Source organism: Leucopleurus acutus, assembly GCF_964270905.1.
Source record: "Leucopleurus acutus genome assembly, chromosome: X".
NCBI classification, from domain to species: domain Eukaryota; kingdom Metazoa; phylum Chordata; class Mammalia; order Artiodactyla; family Delphinidae; genus Leucopleurus; species Leucopleurus acutus.
Window position 1 is genome coordinate 33,554,145 of NC_139148.1, and position 23,966 is coordinate 33,578,110.

At 39.2% G+C, this 23,966-nt stretch overlaps 1 protein-coding gene across 1 annotated transcript in view; it reads left to right on the forward strand.

Moving 5' to 3' along the window:
- The window catches only part of OTC (ornithine transcarbamylase), a 57,667-nt gene that overhangs the window by 26,904 nt on the left and 6,797 nt on the right, over positions 1-23,966 (forward strand). Inside the window, exons 5-9 of the mRNA XM_082864765.1 lie at positions 13,698-13,851; positions 15,672-15,794; positions 21,292-21,345; positions 21,426-21,575; positions 23,217-23,354. Coding sequence (XP_082720891.1) covers positions 13,698-13,851; positions 15,672-15,794; positions 21,292-21,345; positions 21,426-21,575; positions 23,217-23,354 — 619 coding nt within the window. The remainder of the gene's footprint in view (positions 1-13,697; positions 13,852-15,671; positions 15,795-21,291; positions 21,346-21,425; positions 21,576-23,216; positions 23,355-23,966) is intronic.

Genomic DNA, 23,966 nt, shown 5'->3' on the forward strand with positions numbered 1-23,966 from the left:
TTTACTGGGAGCTGCTCACATAGGCACCCTCTGCCTAGCGTGAAGCCAAATTCTAGGCTCGCAGAAGGAAAGCAGGTGTTCAGCATAATCCGCAGTGTTTATAAAAGCAGTTTAGGTAGTGAGCCATCCTTATTATTTCTAGGAGTGGTGGAGACCCTCCCAAAGTCCAAGTGCCAGCTAAGGGCCAACCTTGTAAGCAGGCCTTTTGAAGATAGCCATCTCAGGACTGCTATGTTAGCTCTTTTTTTGCACAACTGGGCTATCATCTCTCTTCTGGATTTTGCTAGATGTAATGTAACTAGTAAGGGAGTGTATCCTACACTCATGGGAAGACAGCCCTAAGATTTGAATTGTTTCCTCAGTTCACTGTGGATCCCTGTAGGGCCAGGCTCCCATTGGAGAAAACGAACCATTGCTCACCTCCCTCTTTAGAAAAGTCTCTCTCGGCGACTCTTTTCCAGCCCCTAACATCAGAAGACACAAAAGACATACATATATATTCAGTTAAATTTACTTCAGATTTGAGGGTGTTTTCAGATTTTGTCAATTCTCTGGTGCTCTACTGGGGTTAAGAGTTGGATATTCTATTTTTTTCCTCACTCTGGGCTTGTCTTTTTAGATGTGACACCAGAAGTGACAGTTTAGCATGACTCAGATCACTTATTCTTCGGAAGTTTAAAAACGGATGTATGCTAACACATATATACAGAATCTAAAAAAAAAATGTGACGAAGAACCTAGGGGCAGGACGGGAATAAAGACGCAGGCACAGAGAATGGACTTGAGGACATGGGGAGGGGGAAGGGTAAGCCGGGATGAAGTGAGAGAGTGGCATGGACATATATACACTACCAAATGTAAAACAGATAGCTAGTGGGAAGCAGCCGCATAGCACAGGGAGATCAGCTCGGTGCTTTGTGACCACCTAGAGGGGTGGGATAGGGAGGGTGGGAGGGAGGGAGACGAAAGAGGGAGGAGATACGGGGATATATATATATATATATATATGTATATATGTATAGCTGATTCACTTTGTGATAAAGTAGAAACTAACACACCATTGTAAAGCAATTATACTCCAATAAAGATGTAAAAAAAAAAGTATTACCATTAAAAAAAAAAAAAGGATGAAACTTAGCAACAGTAGTGGGACATTTTCACTCCAGTTTCAAGGCTTTCTGTTTCTTCCATAATGACAGCTGTTCATGCCTAATGCTCTGAGTCCACTATTGAAAGGTACATAATACCTTCACAGTCATTTTCACTTTAATACAGTACTTAGTAAAACAGCTTCAGGAACCATGTGTATGAAAGGCACCATATAAAACCAAATAACGTAACATTGTTCTACTCTAATTAGGTCCCCTATAGATGTAACTCACTTATGGTACGGATCGCTGAAGTGTTTTCTGCCAGTGTAAAACCAGTAGAAAGGAAAATCAGCATAAACCACTGTTAGTTTCCTAGGGCTGCCATACATATTACCACAAACTTGGTAGCTTAAAAACAACACAGATCTATACTCTCAAAGTTCTGGAGGCTAGAAGCCCCAAATCCATGTGTCAGCAAGGCCATGCTCTCCCTGAAGGCTCTAGGAAAGAATCCTTCCTTGTTCCTTCCTAGCTTCTGGTGGCTCTCAGCAATCTTTGGCATTCCTTGGTCTCTAGCTACATCACTCCAATCTCTGCTTCCACCTTTACCTTCTCTGTGTATCCTCTCCTCTTCTAAGAAGAACAACAGTCATTGGATTAGGGGCCCACCCTACTCCAGTATGACCTCATCTTAACTGATTACATCTTCAAAGACCCTACTTCCAAACAAGGCCTCATTCTGAGTTTCCTGGTAGATAAGAATTTGGGGGACACCATTCAACCCACTACACAAGCACATATCCACATGCCCCTGCAGCAACATGGAAGGGTTTCAAATCATTGTCATTCTGATAGCTCAAATAATGGAAGTTATAAAGGGATTTTTGGATGAGACATATTTGTTGTTGTTTTTTTTTGCGGTACACGGGCCTCTCACTGCCGTGGCCTCTCCCGCTGCAGAGCACAGGCTCCGGACGCACAGGCCCAGGAGACATATTTCTTAAGAGTAGCAGTGGGAAAAAAAAAAAAAGACTAGGAGTGAACTATTGTTATATTGAAAGGAATGTTTTGAAAAGCTGGAATACTGTTCTTAAGATATTTATACCAATGATATCAAGACCAAAAAAGGTAATCTTACTTAGGTTTCTTGGTAAAATGTTGTAAAATATTGGCACCTAATGGGAAATACGTACCTGATTAGGTACTAATCAATTTGTATCTAATAGGAAATACGATATCTCCAAGAATCTTTACAGAGGCCACCAAGAAACTAGCAGCATGGCAGTTGTAGGTCCTTGGGTAAATGGTAACAAAAGCTAGTTGTTCACAACATGAAATATGATATAGCCATAGTTCAGAGGCAGTTTGCCACAGCGTAGAGAGTAGGGGCTTTGAAGCAGGGCTGGGCTTCAGTTCAAGTCACAGCTCATACCACATTGGCCCTGTGGTTTGGACCAGTTGCTTCTGAAACTTAGGTTTCTCGGTTGTAAAATGGAGATACAAATACGTATCTCAATGAGTTTATATGAGGATAAATCAGATAGTGCTTTTAAAGGACAGGCCCACAGAAGAAATTCAAGTACTGTTGGTTGAATCAAGGTATGGCCTAACTCAATCTCAGGACAAGCTCTGATTCAATTCTGGCCATCTTTGTGATCTCCTAGTCAGCCTATGCTGACCCAACACTGAGATTCCTATAGCACATTTTGAGGAGGTCATTCTGAACGCCATTATGCCCTACCCATTTATCTCTGAGGTCTTCAAAACTAGGAACTAACATATAAGTCAAAAGGCTTCTGCCTTCCTAAATAAATTGCATATGGCAATATCATTCAACATCCCTGGGCTTCTTCCAACCTTAGCCCATTTGAGAGGAGCCCACCTAGGTGTGCTGAAGGTATTATCTTGTTTCCTCATCATTCTTATATTGATATAACTAAAATTATAACCTGTGTAGAGATATCAGAGCACTGGAATATTCTCCCTCCCAGAGGGAGACTCAGTCAGCAAGTTTATTCCTTGGCCAATTTACGTTGGGGATAAAGTCTATGTCTTCTCTAGGGCCTTGGCCTGCTTCCATAAAAAGTAAAAATAGGAAATGCCCATTTTTAAATGATTACAGAGTTCTCAATGGTGTCGTTGTGCACAACCGGAAATTCCTCCCACTGTTTGCCAATTAGCTATTCAACTGGTTGGAGATGTCATTGATAACCAACTGGAATTTAGGGGGCACACAGTGATTCAAGGCAGGATGGGGACAGAAGGAAGAATGAATGGGAGGACCCTATGAGAATACAACTTGTGTTTGCTTTTGGCTTTTGCAACACATCTACCATATTCCAATATTTTAGGAACTACTCAACTCTTTCTAAGATTATCAGGATTGTTTTGTGATTGCCCATCTCATCAATATCCATGTTTGCTCTTAAGATCTGGCCCAGCACACTATTGGGGTTTTGGGTTTTGGGTTTTGTTTGTTTCTTTGTTTTTAGTATCTGTTTACCCAACCACAGACTCTGCACCAGACCTTCCTGGAGCCATGGGAGACTTTGTTTATGGTATTTATTGTTATGTTTTGCTTTGTTTTCTTTTGGCTTTCTGGGTGTTTTAGTTAGTTCCTAAACAAGTTGTGATTTCATACCAAAGGGAAAAAATATTAAAGAATAATAGAAACTTGAGGTTTGAAAGATTTTTATGAGCTATTTAGATCAACCATCCTTTTCATGCCTCTTCCACACCATTCCTTCAAAATCATTCTTGAGCCTGCATGAAAATATCCAGTATCAGGGCACTCTTTATATACAGAGCTATCTTGTTCCATTTTTTTTAACATCTTTATTACAGTATAATTGCTTTACAATGGTATGTTAGTTTCTGCTGTATAACAAAGTGAATGAGCTATACATAAACATATATCTCCGTATCTTCTTCCTCTTGCGTCTCCCTCCCACCCTCCCTATCCCACCCTTCTAGGTGGACACAAAGCACCGAGCTGATCTCCCTGTGCTATGTGGCTGCTTCCCACTAGCTATCCATTTAACTTTTGGTAGTGTATATATGTCCATGCCGCTCTCTCACTTCGTTCCAGCTTCCCCTTCCCCTTCCCCGTGTCCTCAAGTCCGTTCTCCAAAACGTCTGTGTTTTTATTCCTGTCCTGCCCCTAGGTTCTTCAGAACTTTTTTTTCCTTAGATTCCATATATATGTGTTAGCATATGGTATTTGTTTTTCTCTTTCTGACTTACTTCACTCTGTATGACAGTCTCTAGGTCCATCCACCTCACTACAAATAACTCAATTTCGTTTCTTTTTATGCCTGAGTAATATTCCATTGTATGTTCATTGCAGTTCTTGTTCCATTTTTATACAGTCTGACTTTTCTGACCAGAGTTCATTGAAACTGACTGAAAGTTCTCTTTTATACTGAGTTAAAATTGATCTTGCTATGACTCTTCTCAATGTCCTGTTTTGTAGTATCTTCATAAACTCATGCATTTTAATATATTTGAAGGTTTCAATTAATTGCAGTTATTACTCTTATTGGTGCTCAAATTGTCCCATATTTGGCCAATGTGATCTGTCTTCAAGTTGGCTACTAGGTCATTTTGACATAACTTTATTAGTCTTTAATAACTCCTTTGCTTTTTGACATGGCAAGATGTTCCGGGCTCATCTTACACATTTCTTCATTAAGGTCAAGAATTAGCCATTACTCTAAGAAGCCCTATTTCATTTTCAATTACTTTCCAAATCATGTTTGGGAGAAATTTCCTTTTTTGAATGATATGGTTTTTTTCTGGTTATTACATTCATATTCCTTTTGGTAGAAAACACTAAAAGAGATTTAAAAAATAGCTAGAACCACCAATACTGCCATCATCCAGAAATAATCAATGTTAACATTTTATCTCTTGAACTATCTTTCCATTTAAAGTCCTACGTCATGCTTCTCCTTTTTCTAAACAGTAGGAAAAGAGATGATGGGGGGAAAAAATAGATGACATTTTAAACACTTAGGCAAAATCAAGTTGAATAAATATTTTAACTTGTTAACTATTTTTTTTTAAAATCCTCATATTGGTAATGAAACATCCAGAGCAAATTGATACGTGTGAGAAACTTTAAATTTGGGTACTTTGGATTTTGCAAAAGCTGTTTTGCTACCATTGTTGACAGATGCCTAAGATTGTCTGCAAAGCTGCAGAAATCCACCGGAAGGCAAACAGAACTCTATATATTCAATGGAAATGAAAAGAGACCAAAATGAAAAGTCATTACAGAGCCAGAGAGTATTTTTAACTTGTCAACCTTTCATTTGTAACACATATAACACAGCTCTTACAATGTTTAAAGCGGGGGTGTCAAATTGCTGGAGAACTATAGAAAGCCCAGAATACTGTTAATGGGCCTGTAAATCCAGCCCGAGTTACAGGTCTGTCATTGTTTCTAGTGAAAAGTCATTGTTTTTTAAGATCTTTAGTAGACTGGAAGAAGAAAAATAAGAATGGTGATTTCTCTATGACTTATAAACATAAAGCAGAAAGCAACATTATTGACAAAATAATATTGTCTATTTAAAGGTCTTTAATATCTTTGTTTCCCCAAGTGATTCCAATGTGAAAACAGCTTAGGGTTGTTCCTTCCCCCATATCGATTCATTTCACCTGCAGCTTCTGTGGCTGAATGACTGAAGTGACATTTTCTATCAAGCTTTGTCATACTCCCCTTTGCTCATAGATGCTTTAATGTCTAAGAGGCTTTTTGTGCTATAGAAATACTCCCTACTCGTTGTACTTCGTTTACAGTCCAATATCTTAATCTTATGAATTTAGTATTTCTATAAACATAAAAGAGCAAACATAAAAAAAAAGAGCAAACATTCCTCAGTGGTTCTCAAAGTGTGGTCCCCAAATCAGCAGCATAAGCAGTACCCGACAGCTCGTTAGAAATGCAAATTCTTCTGGGCCCCAACCCAGACTTACTGAATCAGAAACACAACTGGCTGTGTTCTAATAAGCCCTCCTGGTGATTCTGATGCGTGTTTAAGTTTCAGAATGATTGCTTTAAACATTCACACACTACTTATACAACCACTAAATCAAATACATATTAAATGAACAAAACAAGTCTCGTCAACCATTTAAACATTGATTGCAATTTAATCAAATGCTTTAAAACACTTAATCACAAGCCTAGCATTTCAGATTTTCTTGAATGCTCTAAATATTTTAAAAAGGAAAATATATACCTAAAACACCACACTGATTAGAGAGCTGATTAATATTTTAACAATAAAACTGAGCACAACGCTATTAATATCATAGATTTAATTTTGTTTACATTCTTACCCCTACTTTTATTCTTATCCTTACATGGTCCTGGAATTTAAATGTGTGTGTGTAATTTTACCAGACTGGAAAGAAGAAAAATCATCTCAAGAGGCTAGGAATGTAGGTTTAGTGGATTGCTGGCCACTTAATTTTGGTTGGGTTTGGGAACTGCTTGCTAAGTTCAAGATGAATTAAATTCAAGCTGCCATCCACTAGCTTGAATATATTTTTATAACCTAATTTTCATTTTTAATCACGGGATCTGATATTGGTTTCCTATTGCTGCTTTAACAAATTACCATAAATTTAGTGACTTAAAAACAACACAAATTTATTATCTTACACTTCTGCAAGTCAGAGGTCTAAAATGAGCCCATAGAGCTGTGCCCCTTCTGGAGGCTCCCGTATTAAAGACTCCTTGGCCTTTCCAGCCTCCAGAGGCTGCCTACATCCTTTGGCACATGGTTCCCTTCCTCCATCTTCAAAGCCAGCAACATAGCCAGCATCTTCTCTCACTTCTGACCTGCCTCGCTCGCTCCTTTTTTTTGGCCGCACCGCACAGCTTGTGAGATCTTAGTTCCCGGACCAAGGATTGAACCCGTGCCCCCTTCAGTGGAAGCACGGAGCCCTAACCACTAGACCACCAGGGAATCCCCCCTCCTGCGGCTCTCTTATAAGGATCCTCTCTCTTATATTGGACCCAGCTCAGGATAATCTCCCCATCTCAAGATCCTTAATGTAATCACATCTGCAGAATTTCCTTTGCCACGTAAGGAAATACACAGGTTTTGGATATTAGGACATGAACATCCTTGGGGGAGGGGCATTATTCTGTCTACCATAGGATCCTTGTTTCTGTTTTTCATATGGATTTTGATTTATTAAAGAAGTTAAAAGATGGGGTATCCTTCAATTTTTATTTGTTTTCAATCTGTGGCAGTACATGACCCATTGTAATATTTTTATGATATATTAACCTGGCCTGGTTTCCACATTTTGAAATATATGCCTTTCTGATTGGCATTGTTTTATAATTAGTTGGGTCACCAAGAGGTTTCACTACTAGAGCGACAGGAACGTGAGTTTGAAAATTTAGATTTCTTCTTCAGGACAGTTAACTTATTGTTTTAGAATAAATGGTTGTATCATCTTTCTAATTGGAAATTGTGTGTGGCGACGGGTGCTAGTCAGCTGCAGGATTCCTCTTCTACTTCATTTTACATAAGACCACAAATGCTGATGGGGCCTGTCCATTCATGTTATAGTTTCTACTATTTCTAGGACTATTGGGTATCTAAGTTGTGTTAATTATTTGTCGCTTACACACATTAAAAATGGCACATTATCTATACTTTATGAAGAGAAATACACTTAACAAAATCCCACGAAATATCTATCTGTATCTATACAGTTATATATAAGCACTTTCCTACTTAAGTAAATAAATTTAAATGTACATGGTAATATTCATCTTTCTTTGATATTACAATTATATTTTTGTACATTTTCTTTATATTAACTCTTTTCTTATGAGCATCATGGCCTTTTATAAGCACAACATGTTTTACTTAATGATTTTTACTATAAATGATCACAACTTGACAAATGGTTAAGCTAGTTCTTTTTCCTTTTAGCACTGCCTCTACTATTTCTAAAATCATTTTTGCTTCCTAGCAACAACAGGGTGTTACAGACCTATACTGATTTTATCCTGCCCAGGGACATGGAATTAACTATCCTCTAATAGTTTCTGTTTCCCTTTTAAGGTATAGAACAATATTAAGACCAAAATTTGGGCACTAGCGATGCTTACAAGTGTTGAGGGGAGAGAAGATTATAGCTACTGCTGCTGCCACAGGACTGCTCTTGGTAGTGACTGAGCTGAAAGGAAAATACAGTTGACCCTTGAACAACACAGGGGTTAATCCACATATAACTTACAGTCCACCCTCCGTAACTGCAGTTCCTCAGCGTCCATGGATTCAACCAACCATGGACCATGTAGTACTGTAGTATTTACTATTGAAATATATCCACGTTTAGGTAGACCTGTGCAGTTCAAATCCACATCGTTCACGGGTCAACTGTGCTTCTTTTATAAGTGTATGAAATCTTGTTCTTTCCAGTACAACGTATCGTGTTGTTATCCCTCACTTTTCCTATAGTATGAGATTTCAGCAACTACTAAGACTTTCCTCCTCTACACTGATCTATTGTTCCACCCAGCAGCAGAGTATCCCACTCTCCTCCCACCTCCTCACTCTATTTTCTAGGATAATACTTCTCAGCCTTGTCTTCAGATTGGGATAACCTGGGGAGCTTTAAAAATATTGATGTGATCGCTAATTATTAGAGAAATGCAAATCAAAACTACAAAGAGATATCACCTCACACCAGTCAGAATGGCCATCATCAAAAAATCCACAAACAATAAATGCTGGAGAGGATGTGGAGAGAAGGGAACCCTCCTACACTGTTGGTGGGAATGTAAATTGGTACAGCCACTGTGGAGAACAGTATGGAGGTTCCTTAAAAACTAAAAAAGAGCTACCATATGATCCTGCAACCCCACTCCTGGGCATATATCCAGAGAAAAACATGGTCTGAAAGGATACACGCACCCCAATGTTCATTGCAGCACTGTTTGCAATAGCCAGCACATGTAAGCAACCTAAGTATATCCATCGATAGATGAATGGATAAAGAAGATGTGGTACATATATACAGTGGAATATTACTAAACCATTAAAAAGAATGAACTAATGCCATTTGCAGCAACATGGATGGACCTAGAGATTATCATACTGAGTGAAGTAAGTCAGACAGAGAAAGAGAAATATCGTATGCTATCACATATGCAGAATCTTAAAAAAATGTTACAAATGAACTTATTTACAAAACAGAAACAGACTCATGGACTTAGAGAACGAAGTTACGGTTACCAGCGGGGAAAGGTGGTGGGGAGGGATAGTTAGGGAGTCTGGGATTGACATGTACACACTGCTATATTTAAAATGGATAACCAACAAGGACCTACTGGGTATAGCACAGGGAACTCTGCTCAATATTATGTAACAACCTAAATGGGAAAAGAATTTGAAGAAGAATAGATACATGTATATGTAAAAAAAAAAGTATGTATACTTAACCTTTAAAATTATCATGATGATTAAATCTTATAAAGTATGTAAAGCAATTATAAAAAAATATTGATGTGACTCCCCCACCATAGCTTCTAATTTAAACTTCCAAAGGGCAGAATATGGCAACAGGGTTTTTACAGCTTCATAGGTGATACTAATGTGCAGCCAAGGTCAAGAACCTCTGTTCTAGGAGGTGTTGGGCAACCTCAGTAAAGCAGACCAGTCACTATTCCATGAGATTATACCATAGAGGTTCCAGGGTTACCAACTCCACATTATAAACAGGGCAAGTAAATGCATGCTTGCCTTTTGGCTGCTTTGTTCCAGAGCTCTTGGGATTGTTCAAGGGAGGGAATGACGACAACTGCCCTTTTTCAATATTCTTGAAAAACTCAAGTGTATCGGGCATTGACTTCTCCAGTTGCTCTCCTAGTGTCTCCCTCTTTCAGCCTCATCCTTTTTTATTCTTTCCTAACCTTGCTCTAATTACTTCAAGGCTTTCAAAAGCCTTGGTTTTCTCATCTATGAGGTTGATAACATTTATCTGTGACATACACAGCAAAACTTAACAACACGTCATAAAGTTCATAAAAACCATAAGAGGTTGGCAGCCCATGGTCCTAGCTCCCTAAAATTATTTGAGAGGCTACAACTGAACTCAGATCTGTTTTTCTGACTGGGAGATTCCAGAAAGTCAACTGTAATGGTTAATCCAGATTTTTTTTTTTATTCTGTCTCTACACACTGTAGGAAGTGATGCATATTTAAAGAAATCCTTTGGGGTCAAACACCCCTCTACCTCTCTCTCTCTCATAGGATTTTAGGTATCATAAAATTAACCAATTCTTCTGAAATAGGAAATTGATTATAATTATAGATCTTATTGGGATATCTACCGGCATCTAAATAACTTTCTCAAGGTGGAGTTAAAAGCCTGCATTCTGTAGTATGAAACATCAGTATATCTGTATGGTGAAGGGAATCTGTATTTTGATTTTGAAAAAAGGGGAGAAGATCTAAAATTCTTTTAACATAATAGCCTATGTCTAAGGACAGTGGTTCTCAAATTTTGGAAGGTTATCTGAGTTATTTGGGAAACTTGGTAAAAGTACAAAGACCCAGTCTACCCTATTTCAGGAGCTTGGACCTCTGTTGTTTATTAGTTATTCACTTAGTTCTGATATACACCCAAGTTTGGGACCCATTGCCTTAGGACACCAGATAGGTCAGGCTAGCTGGTTACTGTAAAGATGCGGGCCTTAATGGAAGGGAGTAAATTATTCATTTTTCAGGATTTGAGATGCCTTTTTCTTTCAATTGAACTAGAAAGCACTCCTTGCCAATGAGACTGTGGACAAAGTCCTTTGTCTTTGTGCGCTGCCATCTCTTGATCTCTTGATGTTTGCCGGGGAGGGGAGGGGGGCTGGTTAGGTTTTGAAGAAAAGAATGGATGATACTTTCAAAAATATGGTGGCGTCAATTTTCACTTTATTAGGAGTCTCAAACTTTAATATGCAAATTAATCACCTGGAAACCTTGTCAAAATACAGATTCTGATTCAGTAAATCTGGGTGGGGCCTGTGATTCTGCAGTTCTAATAAGCTCCCGGGTGATGCTGATACTGTTGATTTGAGGAGTGAGGTTCTAGCTTTGGTTCTCAACCTTGGCTGCACCCTGGAATTTCCTGGAAAGTTTTTAAAAATGTTGATCTCTAGGTCGTACCTCTAGAGATTCTATTTTCCTGATGAAATTGATAGAGATTATGGCCTGGGCCTCCAGAGTTTTAAAAATTCTCCAGGTGACTTTCATATGCAGCAAAAATTGAAAACTCCGGTCTTAGTCAACCATCAAATGTCACCTGTTTTACAAGAGAAACTCTAAAGCGGCTCTTTTATTCACCTCTTTCAAACTACAATGTACAATGTGCTTAGACAGTTGAGAGCACTGGTTTCCAAATTTTGACCCCTCCACTGATGCCCTGCCATGGGAAGTTTTCATCAGAAGTTGTAAAATAAGAAAAATAAAGACAATATAGTGAATTTCAAAAAGCTAAATTAATTCAAGGATCATTTCTGAGATTAGGTCATTCACACCTTTTTTGTTGTTAAAATGTCCTCTCTTACTAAATGAAGATATTAACATATTATATGTGTTTATCTGCTTGTTTCTCATGCCCTTAATCTTCTAAACAAAAAGTTGGGAATCATATGTTGATCTCCATATGTTTTTAGAAATTTTGCTGATCCATGAAATCTGAAAACCTGGGAACTATGGGTATGAGAAATCTGTGAAAATTTGAAAAAAACCCTGAGTCTAGAAAATATTGTTACAGGAATATGGTTTTCAATCTTTGATTCTCTAATCTCTGGGAGCAAGGAATTTTTTTAGTGGTCATTGAATTTTATAAGCAGCAAAAGTTTTCTACAGACTGAGTAAATAATATGTCTCAGATATATAAGAAGGACTAATTTTCCAAATATATGATGATTAAAATACAAATCTATGAAATCCTTACTAAATACTAGCTCTAGTTTTTATACATTTGCTTTTGACATGGTAATATCATCTATTACTTTTTGATCTTCTACTATGAACAAGGCATACTTATGAACTATGAACAAGGCATACATATGAACAAGGCATATGCATCTTATATAGGTTATCTCATGAGTCCTCACAATAACGCAATGGGATAGATATTGTTATTATGGTTTTACAGATGAAGAAACTAAGTCATAGAGAAATTAAATAACATGTCCAAGGTCACACAGCTAGTAAGTTACAGAACCAAAATTACAAAGGCTAACTGGATACCTTATAATAATGACTCTATATATTTAATATAACTACTATTATGGGAGGCTTTCCAATTTTTTTTTCGCCATTAAAAAGAGTTCCTTAAAACTAAAATGGTTAGAAGCCTCTGCTGTGGGGTTTCCCTTTAAATAAGAAGAAACCAAGATTTTAAACAAAAGGCCATCCCTGTTATTTTTGTAAGGCTGAAGCTTTAGCTGAGGGACCACCATCACCCTGACATATAGAGAGAGCTTAAAATCTGGATCCCAGTTTCTCATTCCAGGTTTTTATCATCTGCAAATTTGAGGCAATGTGTTGTAATGGTAAGAACGTGGTCTTTTGAGTTAAACTGACTTTGGTTTGAATATGAGCTCCTCCAACTTACTTAGCTGTGTGATCTGGGGCAAGTTACTAAACTTCTTTTTGTCTCAGGTCCTTCAGCTATAAAATGAGAGTAGTTATATCCATCTTTGCTGCCCATCAGAGATGTCCCGTGTCAGGCAGAATGGCCCAGCTCTGGGGCCCTCCTGTGCTCTGTCCTTGGTGGGAACAGCCTGGGGAGGGTGTGGCCTCAGCAGCAATGCTGCAGCAGACTCCAAAGGTGCAGCAGCTGGGGGCTGTCAGCTAATAGCACTCCTCCCAGAAGGTTCTCTCTTGCAAAACAACCTTTGTATGCACCTCTTTGACTGCCACACTGCTACCTTCAATTTTATAGTGAAAGTGTGTATTTGTGAGATGATGTCCCCCTCACAAAATGCCGCAATCCAGTTCATTAATTTTTCTCTGTATATCTTGTTTTTGGTCTTGTCTCTCTTTTTTTTTTTGCAGTACACGGGCCCCTCACCGTTGTGGCCTCTCCCGTTGCGGAGCACAGGCTCCGGACGCGCAGGCTCAGCGGCCGTGGCTCACGGGCCCAACCGCTCCGCGGCATGTGGGATCCTCCCGGACCGGGGCACGAACCCGTGTCCCCTGCATCGGCAGGCGGACTCTCAACCACTGTGCCACCAGGGAAGCCCCTGGTCTTGTCTCTTTTAACTTTACCAACTGCCATATAGCAATTATAATTCATTATCACAACTGCTAGGCTCACAATTGGTTTCTTATCTCCGTAAAAAATAGTAAAATCAGCGGTCATTGGCTAAGACATCAGTGGAACAACATCTGGCTTCTGGAATGATTACATGTTTATTATTAGCTTTTAAATCCGTCATGTTGATAGGCAGTTGTAACAGTAAAAATTCTAATGTATTAGCATTTCTTATTACTGTCTAAGACCCTATATTTAGAAGGAATTATTAAGCATAATCAACTTAGATGATTTTTTCTTGGTTTGTCACAGTGTGTTGTCTAGCATGACAGATGCAGTGTTGGCGCGAGTGTATAAACAATCGGATCTGGACATCCTGGCTAAAGAAGCATCCATCCCAATCGTCAATGGGCTGTCAGATTTGTACCATCCTATCCAGATCCTGGCTGATTACCTCACTCTCCAGGTTGGCTTATTTCTTTGCCTCACACAAGAGCAGAATCAATAATTCCTAACCAGCTCTAAACGGAAGCATTTAAATTGTGGTATTGGTGTTTTGTTTTCAAATAATATCTTGGCAAAGAATTATAGCATATGTGTACAACTAGATATCCAAGGAAGACAGGGCATTGCTAAAAACAGATTATAGATACTTCTGTTCTCAAACCTTTGCTTTTTTGGTGCCATATTTAACACAGTGGATGAACAGGGAATGCTGGAGCACAGAAAATAGAAGAATCGTTATGTAATCCATATATATCAGGCTCTGTGACTTGGCAGTGAAGACTGGTGGAGTGTGCTTTGAACATTCAGAATGGTCAATTACTAAATGACTTTCTGAGAAGGAGGCCATTTTCTATCATTTTAATAAATTGCTTAAGAGTGGAGTTAAGAGCATGCAGAATTTATAGAATTGAGGCTCAAATTTAGCCATGTTCCTTCAAATTAAAAACTTGAATAACTTTGAAAGATTCATCCCATTGGGTTTGCCACAGCCAATCTACAGAGTCTTGCCACTGGGAATCCTAACAACCATGGTTTCTGCGTCTATGGACTATTCTGGGGAGACAGGGCAAACTGGATAGGTAGGTCAATCTTCCTCCTCATTTGAATAAGCTACACACATGTACATGTCAGGTTAAACTCAAAATGAAACTCTTTGGTGATGAAGGTAAGATTAATGCAGAGAGGATGACACAACGATGTTAGATACCAAGTGTCTGTTTGTATTTGTGGCTTTACATATACGTCAGATAATTAATGCTTCCCCTTGGGGCTTTATCATTGCTAGATTATACATTCATCAGGTATAGTGAAATGTTCTACTCATCATATTGTCCCCTGCAGGACCTGGTGCAATGCCTTCATAAAGGAAATTCTCAAAGTAGGAGCCGAATGAATACATAGCAGCTTATTAAGGGCGTGGAATCTAAATCAGATGAACCTGGATTTACATCCAAGCTTAGCCACCCAGTAGTTCTGTGATCTTCAAATTAGTTAGCCTTTCTGTTTTTAAAATCTTAACTTTATAAATATATAAACGTATAAGATATATGAAACCTACAGACACTTCAAGGAAAGTAAAACAAATATCCATGTGCCCATTATACAGTTTTGCCAAATCTTACTTTAGAATTTTTTGTTGTTTTTAAATAAAATGTTACAGGTAAGAGTTGAAGTCCATTTCCTCGAACCCCGCAAAGAAATTTTTATCCTGGTGTTTGTATTTATAATTTCCAAGCATGTTTTTATACTTTAGCTGTACATGTCAATATCTATAAACAACCAAATGTATTAATGGTTTTTAAACTTTATATAAACGGGAACTTACTCAACTACCATGCTACGCTGTTCTAGGTGCATTGTATTTCCCCTTTCTTATACCAACAAGTGTAAGATTCATAAGGGCAGTGATTTTTGTCTCCTTTGTTCATTGTTATATCTCCAGGGCCAAGGACAGTGTCTGGACATTGATGGTTCTCAATTTGTTGAATGAAAGAATAAATACAACAAAGATTCAGATTTGAAATATATGAAAGTGAGTCTCCATATGAGCTCATATGATGTCTTGGCTTAAGATATTAGGACATATTGCTATTTTTTTGTGATTGTACCTTCATGTTATTGAATTGCTCTGTATAATGCAAAAAAAATTAGTAGCTTATTCTTTCCAAGAAACCACTTAAAATTGAGATGTAGATTGTCTCCTTTATTGTAACCCTAATAACTGTTTCACATGAGTGGATTTCCTCCCAGATGTAATCTCCTCCATCCCTTGCCTTTCAGGAACACTACGGCTCTCTGAAAGGCCTTACCCTCAGCTGGATTGGGGATGGGAATAACATCCTGCACTCCATCATGATGAGTGCAGCGAAATTCGGGATGCACCTTCAGGTGGCTACTCCAAAGGTAGGGAAACTTTCTGCCTTGAAACTAACCCCCTTTGAAATCATTCCCAGATGCAATTACCTAGTGAAAGACAAACCTCTCTTCCATTCAAGGAGAGGACAGGTGAGGCCACAAAGTTTAGGTTATGTTACTAGCCCTACTATTATAGCTACCCGGCCTCTTGAGTTTCCAATTTCCCATCTCTACAAAAAGGGATAGTCTTGCCTGATGCCTTTCACCCTGTAAGTCTGTGTTAAAAGCATGTCTGAATTATCCCTTTGAGTACCCTGAAACCAGCCATTATGATGACTGGCATTCTTGTGCATGGCTACCACAAAGGCTGAAGAAAGTAATGAAATCCAGACAGCGTAGAAATCCCAAAAGGCATGGGGAAGATGCTGTCATTTTTTGAGTACTACGATTTGGTAAAAAAAAAAAAAAAAAAAATTCACTCGAATGTGAAGGACACAGCAATGGCATGTACACCAGCTTAGTGCTTCAAAACTCAAATCCAGGGGCCCTTCAGCCTTTTAAATCTGAGTCCTGGCTGTGAAGCTACCCCCACTTACTTCCTACCCTGCTATTAATCTCTCACAGGATGTATGGGAAGTGTGACTTCTTTTATAGGTCCAAAGTAACCCTTTATGATACACGAGAAACTGGTAATAATTGTTGTCTGTGAGAAGTGCAACTGGGAGATTCAAGGATAGAGGTAGGAGGGAGACTTTATTTCCACAGCATATCCTTTTATGTGGTTTGAATTTCTTAACATGTAAATGTTCTACCTACATATTAAGTCTGTAAATAAATACACCAAAATAAAAAAGTGCAGATCCCCCTAGGAGAAGCCCTATGTTAAGATACTCCCAGCCTCGAGTTTGGGATTAACAGATGCAAACTATTATATACAGGATGGATAAACGACAAGGTCCTACTGTATAGCACAGGGAACTATATTCAATATCCTGTGATAAACTATAAGGTAAAAGAATATGAAAAAGAATGTATCTATATATGTATAACTGAGTCACTTTGCTGTACAGCTGAAATTAACACAACATTGTAAATCAACTATACTTCAATAAAACTAAAAAAAAAAAAGATACTCCCAGCCTCATACAAAAGAAGCAGGCCTTTTAGAGGATAAAAACTAATTCTACAAGAGACTCATACACAAATCAGTCCTGAAGGATCTCCACCGAACCTTTTACATACCCCCTCTCTACTGAATTCTTTTCACCATTATGTTTCTCATTAGTTACAATTTCCTATCAGGAGTCTTTTGAAGGGAAAGCTCCCCTAAATAGAAGCCATTTCAGAAACGAAGTAAAAGACAGAACTTATCTTCTCATTAAGGGATGATGATTCACAAAATTGTCCACCAGTGTTTCTGACCGAACATGTGTTTGCTGTTATCTCAGTAGTCACTGCTGTGATTCACTCTGATAAGCGAAGACATCCAGAGGTGAATATGTGAGGCCTAAAAATTCCTCCTTGCTTCTGCTTCTTGAGTTTAAGAGGGACCCAGGGCTTTCTGGGGACGTGGGACTATCAGTGCTAAAACTGGGAGGGTCCCAGGCAAGCTAGGGTTATTTGGTCACCCAAGCGCCATGTCGGGCACTGTCCCACAGAAGGGGGCTTCAGCCTGATCCAACAAGTGAGCTCTGGAGTGTAGGTTATACCCCAGAGTTGTCCCAACCCAAGGCAAGGAAGATGGGCTGTTATCCTTGGAACCCAGACATTGGCCAAGGGCAGCGTGGGAGGTAGGGTGGTGAATCCCCTGGCACGTTTGGCAGGAAAAGCAGTCGGTGGCCAGTGGGCCATCTTCTGAAGAAGAGCTGTGACTGTAAGGTGTTAAAAGCACACTGAAATGGGGAGAGGGGGCAAAAGATGGAAAACGGGGTCCTCTGAGGGCATCTGGGTAGAGCACCAGCATTGCTGCATCCTGCCAAAACCAAATAAAACAAATAAGACAAAACAAAATGCTTTTCTCTAGTGTTCTTGCTGAACCGGTTTGAGTCAATGCACCTGCTGCCTTAGTTTCCCAGGACTGCCATAACAAATTCCTACTGGGTGGCTTAAAACAACAGAAATGTATTATCCCACAGCTCTGGAGACTAGAAGTCCAAAGTCAAGGTGCTGGCAAGGCCACAGCCCCTCCAAAGCCTCTAGGGGATGATCCGTCCTTGTCTCTTCCTACTGCTGGTCGCCCCAGGCATTCCTTGGCTTGTGGCGGCATCACTCCAATCTCTGCCTCCATCTTCTTCCCTTTATGTCTGTGTTTCTTGTCCAAATGTTCCTCTTCTTATGAGGATAGCAGTCATATTAAATTTAGGCCAACACTAATCCAGTATGACCTCCTTTTAACTAATTACATCTGCAAAAACCCTACTTCTAAAAAAGGTCACATTCTGAGGTTCTGGTGGGGAAGGAATTTTTGGAGGACACTGTTCTACCTAATACACTTGCCACAGAAGAAGTGTCAAGGCATAGGCAGCAGCATATATTGGAAGCCACCCTATTATAGTAAACTTTGGGGATGCAGAGAGCTAACCCTTACAACAGATAGATAATCCTTTCATTCAGCATGAACTGGAATAAAGGGTCGGATCTGACGTGTGAATAAGGTAGTTCTTCTTCATTTTATGGGGAGAGTTAGCACACTCTCACTACAAATCTAGCTTGAAGAAGGGCTTTATATTAATGCAAACTCTTACTGCATTTGGGTTTTACAGATAAAACATACGTTGACAATAGTTGTTCCCTGCTATAAGGTGTTTTTGGAAAGGTTTTATTCTGTTGGAGAAATACATGATTTAAACATTTTATTGCATGTCAAAGATGTTTTATTAACATCAAAGGAAAAAATCCCAATATTACAGAGTAATTTCAGTATTGTTCTTATGCAGAAACTCATTTAAATGATAAAGAGTACTAAAACCTGGTTAAATTTTGGTGGGAGTAACAGTTTTAAAAAGTCTTCTGGAAAGTCTGAAGTGTAGAAGTTTTTCCATCAATTTATAAGTAGACCTATTTCCTTTAAAGATAAAGCTAGGAGACTTAGTGTAAACTTAAGAAGCACTGAAAAGTTTCCAAGGCCATAGTTAATCTATTTCTCCATTCTGCAACCAATAACTTACATATTCAAGAAAACGTAATTTTGTCCTTGATTGTAAAATTGTTCCATAAACTATTGATGGTAATGATTTTAACATTGTTCTAAGTGAATATTTAGACTGAACTGGGTCTGTTAATCACCTTCCTCGTCTGGTTTTAAGATTTATGTAAAAGCCAATGAGTGATTTAGTATTGAAAGCTGAGCTGTGAGTAAAGAATTCCTCTTTGTATTCTCAGTCATGGCCCAGCGCATGCAAGGTTGGGTGATTTTCTAATTTCCAAACCTCTCTGTTGGTTCTCTAAGTGCTTATTGATTCCTTCTCTAAGAATGATTATACTTAGGGAGTATAAAACCTGCTTTCCAAAGGGAGAGCTAAATTTTCAGGGCAGGAGGTACATGGGGTAATAGCCAAGCCTCTGCATTTATGTTTACCAGTATGAATGGTCACAACATTAGTTACTCAATTAGCAAGCCTTACTAAATTAATTACCTTCCCCAAATTTCAGGAAACAAAGCTCCAGAATTTATGGCTATTTGAGGATGATACAGCTGCTAAAATGTCTGCAGGTATCATCGTCATCTGATAGTTTCTTTCCTCAAGAATTTTTTAATGAGAGAAGGAACTATTATAGATAATTATGTGCAAATAAACACAATTTCAAATGACTAAATCTGAACATGCCTGTTGTGGGTCGAGTTTCCTGGGAAGCAGATTCTGAGCGTTTGGCATGCAGGACGTGCAGGATGTTTATGACACCGTGCCCTTGAGAAGGGAGGCGAAGGAAGCAGGAGTGCAGAGGGAGAAACCGAACTGCGATGCAGGCCCAAGAGCAAACTCAGCCGACCTTATGGAGAATTCTAGATCTGAGATGGCTATTTAGGGCTGTCCCAAGTTGGGAGGATGGAGTCAGGTTTTTATGTCCTCCTGTCAATCAGTCACTGGATGCAGGTGGCCTTGGAAGGGTACGTGACCCTGGGTGAGTCGGCTTCTGTGCAGCTGAGGCAGTGCCCGAAGAGGGCTGACAGCTGAAAGCCATCTTCTGGCGCACATGCAGCAGCTGGGACAGTAAGTCTTTTATTCATGAAGGGGGATCTGGGTGACACATCACAGCACCCATCGCAATGTCCTACTGAGAATTTATAAAACCGAGTCAAAAATAAATTCTAAGAATTCAGAAAAACAAGAAGGATGGAGGATGATGAGGATAATTATGGTGTTTGGACTGACAAGCCTTCCACATGGAGGGTCCAGAGGTGAGGCAGGCCTAGAGTTTTGATAAAGGAGGAGCTGACATGTTCCAGTGAAGACGCCCGGAAGGGGACAAAGGGGGAGGTGTGCAAGGGTGAAAGGCTGTGATGGCAGAAAAGGGCAAGACGTGTACAAGGATGACAATGAGATTGGCTTTCCTGCAGCAAGATGTTGAGCAAAATTAAAAGAGACAGAAGCAGGAGATGTCGGCGGGGAGCCTTGATACTCTTAATCGGCTTCGACTTAAGAAACAAGTAGTAAACATTGAAGGCTTCGGAGAAAACAATTCTTTCTGCTGCGTATAGAGCAGATTGGAGGGTGAGGATGGAGGCAGAGGGGTTACCTGTGGGGTCTGGAATAGCTTGGGGGACTTTAGCTGTTCCCACAGTGTCGCCGCCCACCTAGGGTTCAGACCAGCCTGAGCAAGTGAGGTACCCAGGGTGCAAAATTTGTGTTTGCACGCCTGACAGTGAGCGCTTGCCTCACCCAAGTCCCGACCCTGCCCTCACCAAACCAACCCAAACGAATATATTTCAACAAAAACTGTATACTTGCTGTGCAAAGGCCTTTCAAAGCAAGCTCCCTGCACACAGAATCCTGGCCGGTGAGCGCACAGAGTAAGATGTGTGCATGTGGGCTCTGAGTATTTAGCTCACGTGGTGAGGGGAAGGTTTCTCTGAGGAGGAAACATTTGAGCTGCGACCCGAAAGCATTATCCACATGGCGTGGGTGGGAAAAAGCATTTCAGACAAAAATAGCATTTAAGAAAAAACAGCTTGTGGAGAGACTCTGCAACAAAAATGCATTAAGTTGTAGAATTATGTATATAATCCTCTTAAACTATCAGAGGACAAGAAGAGGTGCTACCGAGAGCTGGAAAGCACCACACCCCATTTGTCTTTATGACGAAAGAGGTCAAAGATAATAAAAGACAAATGGGGCAATTGATTACCTTTTTAAATTCTCCCAAAGCACCATTAAGGTTTGAAATTCTAGATGTCAACATCATATTCTACTGAACATGGTTGAGCTACAACTTAGAGCAAAAACAGGAAGGAGAGCAGGGATATTGGTGAAAGGAAAATAATGCATGTATAAGAAGGCATTTATAAGAAAACTATCTAAATCACAGTTCATTCTTCCCCCTGCAGGGTTATGAGCCTGATCCCAGCATAACCAAGTTGGCAGAGCAGTATACCAAGGAGGTATGCTCCTTATATGTAAAGGTGTAACTGTCTTTCCCTGTCCTGTGAAGTTCTTTAACCGGCTTGCTCGTGTATGCCAGAATGGTACCAAGCTGTCACTGATGAACGATCCATTGGAAGCGGCTCGTGGAGGCAATGTATTAATTACAGACACTTGGATAAGTATGGGGCAAGAAGAGGAGAAGAAAAAGCGGCTCCAGGCTTTCCAGGGTTACCAGGTTACAATGAAGGTACAAACTGATGCCTCTCTTAAGGTTCATTAATTCCATTCATAAAGGCCAGAATCATCTAATCACTCATTCACTTTGGGGAGAACAGACTGTCCCTTCATTCCCTATAAAGGACTCACTGACTGTATCCCCCAGTGATTTCTCTCCTCCTGAAGATTAGCTCTGTCCTTTGGAAAGACACTTTTGTCTGGGATGAAGGAATTGAAACCCAGGCAGAAGAGAGAAGCAAGCTTTTCCCTCTCACAATGGTGGAGGCATCAGAATTCTTTGCCCTTTGTGTCTCTTTGCAGACCTTTTCTGTGTATTTACATAGTCCTACAAACACACACACACACACACACACACACACACACACCCCTCCACCCCTAATGATTTATCATAAATGGTAGATTAGACATATAATTGTGACTTATTTTTTCCACCTAACAAATCTTAGATTTTCTTGTCCATTCATTCAGATATTTTTCATTCTTTTTAATGGCTGCATAGAATTCCAAAGTATGAGTGGAACATATTTTACCTAAAATGTTTCCCGTTGAAAAATTAGGCTATTTCCAATTACAAACAATGCTGCAATGAAGATCATTTTATATATATATTTCTTTGTGCAGGTATTACTAGAGAATAGAATCCTCCTTCTAGGGAGAAGAATTTCTGCGTGAAGTGGTATATACTTTTGAAAATATGAGAAATGCTGCTAAACTGCCCATCCAAAAAGGATTGACAATTTATAATCCCTCCACACTCTCTCCGTTCTTAGTTGCAATTTACATTTTTGACTTTTAAAAATCTGTATCTCATGCTTTTTAAAATTTGTATTTCTCTGATTACTAATGAAGTTAAACATCTTTTCATGTTTATTGGCCATTTCCATATCTTTTTCTATAAACTATAATATTCTTTCATATTATATCATATTATCCTTTGCCTATTTTCTATTGTTTTTTTAACAAAAACAAAAAAATTTAGTACAAAGGCAGTAATTTTGAGGTAATAATTTATGAGGGAATGTAGTTTTGAATCTGTAAGTGAACGATGAAAATGGATGGGAAAATGTAATTTTCAGGAATTAACTGTTAGAGAAAATTAAAATTACTAGGACATTTGCATGAAGAATGAACCACCTAGTGCATAGTGCCCATAATCCTGTTTCATGCACTCCTATCTCAGAGCTCTTTTTCAAAATTGTTTTAACTAGTAATGAAGTATGCTTCAAGTGCTAAAGACCATAATTTTGAGATAAGCTAAAAATACAACACTGTCACGTAAACGCAACCTTTAAAATACATTGGGGTGTAACTGGTGACTTTTGCTATCAGCCACATATTACCCTAGTAGAGTTCCTTACTCAAGTGTCCATCAACTCACTAGACAGAGTACCAGAAAACTGAGTTAGTGGTTTAACTTGGAGTGGTGATCTCCCAAATCAAAAAAAATGACTAGAAAGTTCCATAAGTTGAAAGCACCATATACATTTCCGATGGGTGCCTTGAGCTTAAACCCTCACTGTGCCCCTTTCTCGCTCTCTTTGCATTGACCTTTGACCCCGGGTCAGAGTCAGAGACTCTGACTGTGAAGAAGACAAATGTGATAGCCACATATAAGAGTCAAAACACAGTCTTAACCCCATCTCTTCTTTAGATGGCTAAAGTTGCTGCTTCAGACTGGACATTTTTACACTGCTTGCCCAGAAAGCCAGAAGAAGTGGACGATGAAGTGTTTTATTCTCCACGATCACTTGTATTCCCAGAGGCCGAAAACAGAAAGTGGACAATCATGGTAAGCAAGAAATGGTGACTGGAGGAGAGGGAATTCTCTGTGTGGCCTCCTACTTGGTCATTCATGCCTTTTGGTCAATAATAAGCAGCTGGGATTTACCCACGTATATTACTTGCTCAGGTGGCGTCTACTTTTTTTTCAGAAAGTTCATAATAGATTATTATTGCTTAAAGCATTTTTAGTATATTTTCAATGGAGTAAAACTGAGCCCCATCGAAATATATCTATTTTAGTCAAAATTCTTACTGTTCTTGATCAGTGTGAGCACGAGCCACCATTGCCTGCCAACCATGATAAGTTGTATAATCCTTATACAGTAATTTAAAAATCCCCTTGTTAATGTTTATAGAAGCCCCTAATTCAGTGCCTGGCACAAAGTGGGCATCCAGAGAAATCTTATTTCCTTTCTCCTCCCTTTCTTTCTTTCATTCCTTGCCTAGATAATTGTTTTGGTTCTCTATTGGCTTTACCCCACAGACACGTTTGTTTTTAGGCATAGAACATTTCCAAAATTGCAGCAAGACTAATCTTAAAAACTATTGGTCCCTTTAACAAAATGCCACTAGTTTCATCTTCATCACCACTATTCTAGGAAATATTAACCTCACATCT